The sequence below is a fragment of the Salvia splendens genome, chromosome 3 (genome assembly GCF_004379255.2).
Source record: "Salvia splendens isolate huo1 chromosome 3, SspV2, whole genome shotgun sequence".
Taxonomy (NCBI): Eukaryota; Viridiplantae; Streptophyta; class Magnoliopsida; order Lamiales; family Lamiaceae; genus Salvia; species Salvia splendens.
Window position 1 is genome coordinate 15,015,941 of NC_056034.1, and position 6,000 is coordinate 15,021,940.

Below are 6,000 nucleotides of genomic sequence, written 5' to 3' on the forward strand. Positions count from 1 at the left end.
TCTCTAGAGATAAAACACCATATAGCAAGTTTGTATTTGTAAGCTGTAGAAAACAGATCAAGCAATACAACTCTGCCCTCTTTTCTTCCCGTGGACGTAGATTTACTTCAGTAAATCGAACCACGTAAATTCTTTGTGTCGTGATCTGTATTTTCCTGCATTCACTAACATCAGAAATTCGTGACATCATCAACCTCAATACATAGAAGTATAGAATAGTGGAGTACTTAATTTATTCACATTACAATATATAGAGATTCTAGTTTCAGGTCAAAAATATCAGCAAATATACTTATAACGAAAAGCGTTTTATCGTTTCGCCGACATTTGGAATAATTATCGTTTCTCTATACTTAAAATATAGAGAAATTGGAATAATTATCGTTTCGCCGACATTTGGCGTCACCTGAGCGACAACCATGCAGTTGAAGAACATTATCGAGAATTCTGAGACTTCCAAGTTGGTATTTTTCTTTACATTTGCGACATTTATTATATTACTGTTATCATGTTTGCTGGCGGAAGGGTGCTCTCCTCTTTATTGAGTTTGGTGGGTTGATTCTTTCTTTAGGCTAAAATTTTCTCTCTTTGGGTGAGTGAGTGTGGATTTTTAGCATTTTCTGGGGTTAGTAAATTATAGTGTTAGAGAGGTTGATGCTGTGTTGGTTGGAATTGGAAAGAGAGGGTCCCAATTTGTACGGTTAATAAAACAAGGGACCTTTTTTGGTTTTTTTTTCGAGAGGGTGTTAATGGAGATGGTTTTTTGGAGGGACTCATGGATCTGATGCTGAAATTGCTAACTTCAGCTTTTGAATTTCCAGTATTTTGTATGGCTCAGAACTGATACTTATTTGCAGATTGAGAAGTGGTTCTTTGAATTTGATTGACTAACCGCCACCAAGACTTACAGCTTAAGTTGCAATTTGTCATGGAGTTCGGCTCATATCAGAACATGCATGATAATCACCGTCTCTGTGTCGTGTTAAGCAGTGCATTTCTCTTGATTCGTATATTCATCAAAGCAAACACACTGCATTGATAATATTGGAAAAGCTGTAAATTTTGACTTAGATTAGAATGGTGTTCATTTGAGAATGATCGAATGGAAGTACTTCGATTTATTTTGTCTTTATTTACTCTATCCTTGTTAGCTTTTCTTATGAATTCTGGGATGTAGCTAGTTTATGATGTATGAATTTTGAGGTTTTCCCTATGTCACATAACAAACCTTCATTATTTTCAGTTTTTGTCGTACCATTCCAGTAACATATTTGAAAGCATTCGATGCCATGCTTAAGTGTTTTTCCTGATTTTGGTTCCAACATTACATAGTTGGATATTTTTTAAGTGTTTATGTGCCTTGTTAACTAATCTCACTCCCCCATCAATAGATAACAGAGCATCTGAACCAGATTGATGAGAAGCCTCTGCCCCAGAGAATCCAGTCCCAATGGAGCAACCTCATCCTTCTATTCCTGCGGAAGTAAATATGGAAGTTGCTATTACTTGCAATGAAGTTATGCAGGCTGGAGGTTTTGGTGCTACTTATGATAGTGGTATCATGCTTCCAGCTGCCAGCGATTGCACTGAACTTATGGACCATCTTCATGATGTTCACGGATATGAAGGGTCCAAGGATGGCGACATTAAAGCCACTGACAAAGTTGAAGATGGTGTAACCCCTGAAGCTCAAGAGGCAGTAAATATGGAAGCGTCTTTCTTTTCTGATGATGTGATACGGGCTGGAGGTTTTGGAGCTACAGATAATATAAGCAGCTTTCTTCCTGTTGCAAGTGATCATACTGATTTTGAGGAAAATCTCCGTGATGCTCGAGGTTATGAAGAATCCGAAGAAAAGAGCAGCCGGCCTGGCCTTGGCTGGAAGAGCGAATGAGTCACTGTTTAGATGTGAACCAAGTATCTTGCTTTTATTGCTCCCTAATAGTTAAAGTTATTCCTGTTATAGTTCCAAAACAATTTCCTTGGACGAAGTTATACAGAATATCTATTTCTGCTTTCAATTTTTCTTGTTCAGACTTGTAATAGCTTGATGGTGATCCTATATTGGTTTATTGATGCTTGTGAATCTTGATTTAGGTTGCTTAGTTATAAAATCTCACATTCTCCATACTTCCATGATACAATTTTAGAACATCTAATGCAGGTAGTCCAAAAATTCAAAGAAGTATGCACATTCTATCTATCTACTATTGTTCTTGGCTCTTGACGTCAGGTGATGGCCGACTCTTTGATCACTGTTGCACATAAGCTATTCCTCTTCGGAATATCCTCTGTCCTGGAGCTAAGATTGCCAGAGGGTCGTAGCTCAATTTTCTCCTGTAGAAAACTTCCCAGTGAGGACCAAAATGAGCTTCCCACTCCTCTTCAGTGCTGTAATGGGGCAGGTACTGTTTGATCCCAAGGTAAGGTCTCTGGCTGAAACTCAGTATTTTCTTGTTTTGTGATAAAATATGCTTTAGGCCGTCCTTTCCTGTCGATGATGGCATTGCTGATGATAGGAAAGCGATCATGTAGAAAACGTCATCATCGGGTGTGATCAAGGACGTTCCAGATCTCCACCTGAAATTGGAAACATAATTAGGACATCAGGCATACTTTTTTCTTATTATTACCTATTGATTTTGTTATTGAATTGATACCTTGTTTTGTTGACGGGGTAGATGAGGACGGGGCCACTGCTCATGTCTTTTACTATGTTACCAAAAACTTCTGCGACGAACTCATGAATTCGGCTTCGAGGAACAAGAAGGTTCAGCCATGGGTGTGGCACCTCCCAGAGGCCTTCCTCCCGGAGTTTTACTTCAGACACGTGTACTCTGTCAAGGATATTGACATAGGAAACCTCCGACATAAAGAGAGTGGATCGTATGTAGCTCAGTTCTGACAAGAGAGTGTCGATGTCCTGCATAACAAGCAGCAGGGCTAAAGATTTTAGCAGGCTCTGGTATACTTTCAACAACCTGAGTTAGATAGCATGGTACAGATTCTCACCTGATCTATGTTGTCCGACTCTCGAGGGTTGTAGTACTTGGCTATTTCCAGGCAGAACAGAAGCTTCCCATCGGAGTTGAACTGGTCTGCTCGAATTGGATCCTTGGGACTGAAAGATGATCTCCAGTTGTTTAACAAGCCAGTTCTATTTATGATGATGAATCCTTCTACGTAGTCAAAGGAATTATTCGAAGATATCAGATGCTCCTGGTCACGTGCGAATGTTGAGAAATCTGAATATAGTGCTCTGATCCATTTAACCTGCAAGGAAAACTGTGTAAGTCAAGAAGAAATTCTTGTGGTTGTATTCGTATCATGTAACTGATCTCACCATTTTCGGTGCAGGCTCTAAGGCGATTCTTGCTTGGGTAATAATGCCGAACTGTCCTAGACCGCCTAGCACGGCGTGGAAGAGATCAGTGTTTTGCTTGTCCGAACATGTCACTACTTCTCCTCTACCTGCACAAAGTAAATTCAGGTTATTAGATGGTCTTCTCAAAATTTTCGTATGCATTTTGCTACATGTGATGGTGATATAACCTGTGACAACTTGGAGTTGGTAGACATTGTTAATCTGTGGCCCGTGTCGGAGAGCCTGGCCACTTATTCCGGCATTTGACAAGGTGCCACCAACGGTGAGATGGAGATAGTCTGTCCATGATCTTGGCGGCAGACCTCGTTTGAGGCTCTCATGCAGGATATTTATCCACAGCTCCCCAGCAGAAACGTCGACATAGGGGTGTTTTCCGCCATGGAAGCTCATCTCCGGGTCACGCAGGGACTCCATGCTGATCACAACTCCCCGATATGCCTGCGCCTGGCCTTCCAGCGAGTGGCCGTGGCCCCGTGCAGCAACCTTGAGCTCTGAACTCAGGCCCAAGTCGTAGACATATCTCAGGATGGACGAAATGTCAGAAACTGATTTCGGGTGCAAGACCGCAGATGGCATGAGATGGTATCTGTTTCCGAAATCCCTTGCTGCAAACTCTAGGTTCTCAAAAGATATGCGCCCCTCAAACCTCATCTCGGCCAGGGACGAATGCGCAATAGATTCAATGGTTTGAGGGGTGGCAAAAGGGTGATTAGAACTAAGATATATTCTATTGATCATGAAGCTATGCAAGAAAACTAATATAAGAAGTGCTCTGGTTTTCTGTCTTATGAAGGTGAGGTACTCTCCAAAAACCATCTCGTATTTCGAGACCGTTAGCACAACGTGGACAGGTACTTAGCTTTCTCTTTCTTTCACTTTGTAATAAGGCGTTTTTCCAATTTTTGCTGGACCTATGTTTTGTTCTTCGATTTATATATACAAAAAAAAGATATTGCAACAAACTATTCATTATTTGATTGCATCACCTTTTTTGCTCGAGACTATTTGGAGTAAATATATTAGTAAACTTGGACCAGTCACTGCTATTCTCACACTTTTGAGGACTTGGTGACTTCACATTTTGCTGCAAACATGATTCTTGCATATGTCGTGAGTTGTGCACTATTTTTCGGATGGTGGACAATGAATCATGTTATTTTCTTGTTTAGGGGGACCCCAGTAAAGTGTACAGTATGCGAATGATCCCCTCGTCCCCTCCGATGATATATTGTGTGTCTGTGTGCAGGTGAGAGTGGTGTAGTAAAAAAAAATATGACTGCGTTCGAGTGTGAAAGCTTGAGGCAGCCCCCATATATTCCAGTTTAGGTCTTAGCTTCTTTTGGAAATGTGAGTTTGGCCAACCTAACCTGCCTAATATTTGGTTAACTTTCTTGAAAAACTAGTAATGAAAAGTTTGCCTTATCCAATTGGATGTAACTTGGCATCAGACCACATCTCGTGCTTCTATGACACAAGTTTACCTTGTCTGAAACCTCCCAAACACGAACACGAGGAGTTGAAAGCACTATATTGATTGATAGTATTATTTTTGCAGGGTGTATAGCTAGTGATGACGACATGTGAATCTGTCCCTTGCCAAATCAGGATGGGTGAAGATCGAGCATGCTTACCACCCATTTCTGGTGGGACAAAGGATCACGTTTTTTGAAGAAAGTCTCTCTTTGAGCAGACTGGGCAGCCAGGGGGCTTCGAGATTCGTGCCATGGGCTGAGTTTGGGGCCAGGGAGGGAGGTGTTCGCGTGGCGTGATGGCAATGCTTGTGGGTAGGGGCTTGGGCTCAGCACAGAATAAAATGGGAAAGCGGTAGATGACAGTTTGAATTGGAGAGACAGTCGGTTAAAAGAAGGTTAGGTCTAGATCATTCCCCACAACCTAGTACCACTTCCAACTCTTTGCAATTATTGTTCTCTTCAGTTTCTACATATACCATTTCCAACATATGCTATGCTTTTTTTATTCTTATCAAATTCTTACTAGTATTTAATTAGCACTTTGTGTAACATTTAACAATGTATCTTCAAATAGAATTGTATCATAATTGCATTGTCGAAATTTGAAAAATACAAGATTCTTTATATTTTTGCATATGTACATGCACTTAGCTATGAAAGCTTAATGATATCGATTTTGGAAGATTTTTCCTTATAGGGTAAGGTTGAGATGATGCCTCAAATATTGGTTGTTGAGTGTACCTTGGCATTCTCAACACAATATATGTTGGTAAAAATACATCATCTTAGCCAAGAAAGATTACATATTCTTTTGGTGGTATGTTTCACTATTGCATTACCATGTGTATTGTTTATAGTTTTGCATGTAAATGTAAGATCTTTTGTACTGTAAGCTTTTAGAAGTTGTACCTTGAGATCAGGTTGGAGAAAGTGACGTCACTTAGCAGATTCTTGTACTAAGGTTATCCACGATCCATGACCCATCCTCCTTAATCATATCTCAATTAGATATCACCCCACTGTTTACATTATTCCTTAATTAAAACATAACACTCGCAATCTTCTCCCCCGTCTCTTGCAATTTTTTATTTTTTATATATTCTAATTAAATTAAAAAATGCAATTTAATTAGTAATACAGACA

At 40.0% G+C, this 6,000-nt stretch overlaps 2 protein-coding genes and 1 long non-coding RNA gene across 7 annotated transcripts; 2 read left to right on the forward strand and 1 right to left on the reverse strand.

Moving 5' to 3' along the window:
• The first annotated feature begins 283 nt into the window (after nt 1-283).
• Nucleotides 284-2,283, forward strand: LOC121795178. Of its 4 annotated transcripts, XM_042193636.1 has the most exons (3): nt 284-464; nt 1,392-1,917; nt 2,165-2,283. In XM_042193636.1, exon 2 carries the CDS (start codon nt 1,451-1,453, stop codon nt 1,892-1,894), a length of 444 nt encoding a protein of 147 aa, XP_042049570.1. In that variant the 5' UTR covers nt 284-464; nt 1,392-1,450; the 3' UTR covers nt 1,895-1,917; nt 2,165-2,283. The 4 variants fall into 4 exon arrangements, with proteins under 4 accessions (XP_042049570.1, XP_042049569.1, XP_042049568.1 ...); XM_042193635.1 differs by lacking the exon at nt 2,165-2,283 and having other exon boundaries at nt 286-460; nt 1,392-2,021; XM_042193634.1 differs by lacking the exon at nt 2,165-2,283 and having other exon boundaries at nt 287-464; nt 1,392-2,021.
• On the reverse strand, nt 2,106-4,201 carry LOC121795177 (cytokinin dehydrogenase 1-like). 2 transcript variants are annotated; one of them, XM_042193633.1, is made up of 5 exons: nt 3,553-4,201; nt 3,344-3,471; nt 3,013-3,273; nt 2,661-2,923; nt 2,106-2,580 (listed from the first exon to the last, which is right to left on the reverse strand). In XM_042193633.1, the coding sequence occupies exons 1-5, from the start codon at nt 4,199-4,201 to the stop codon at nt 2,253-2,255; spliced, it is 1,629 nt and encodes a 542-aa protein (XP_042049567.1). In that variant the 3' UTR covers nt 2,106-2,252. The 2 variants fall into 2 exon arrangements, with proteins under 2 accessions (XP_042049567.1, XP_042049565.1); XM_042193631.1 differs by having other exon boundaries at nt 3,344-4,201.
• LOC121795179 lies at nt 4,101-5,493 on the forward strand. The gene is made up of 3 exons (XR_006049409.1): nt 4,101-4,236; nt 4,632-4,732; nt 4,941-5,493. It is a non-coding gene; the product is annotated as an uncharacterized LOC121795179 (long non-coding RNA).
• The last annotated feature ends 507 nt before the right edge of the window (nt 5,494-6,000 follow it).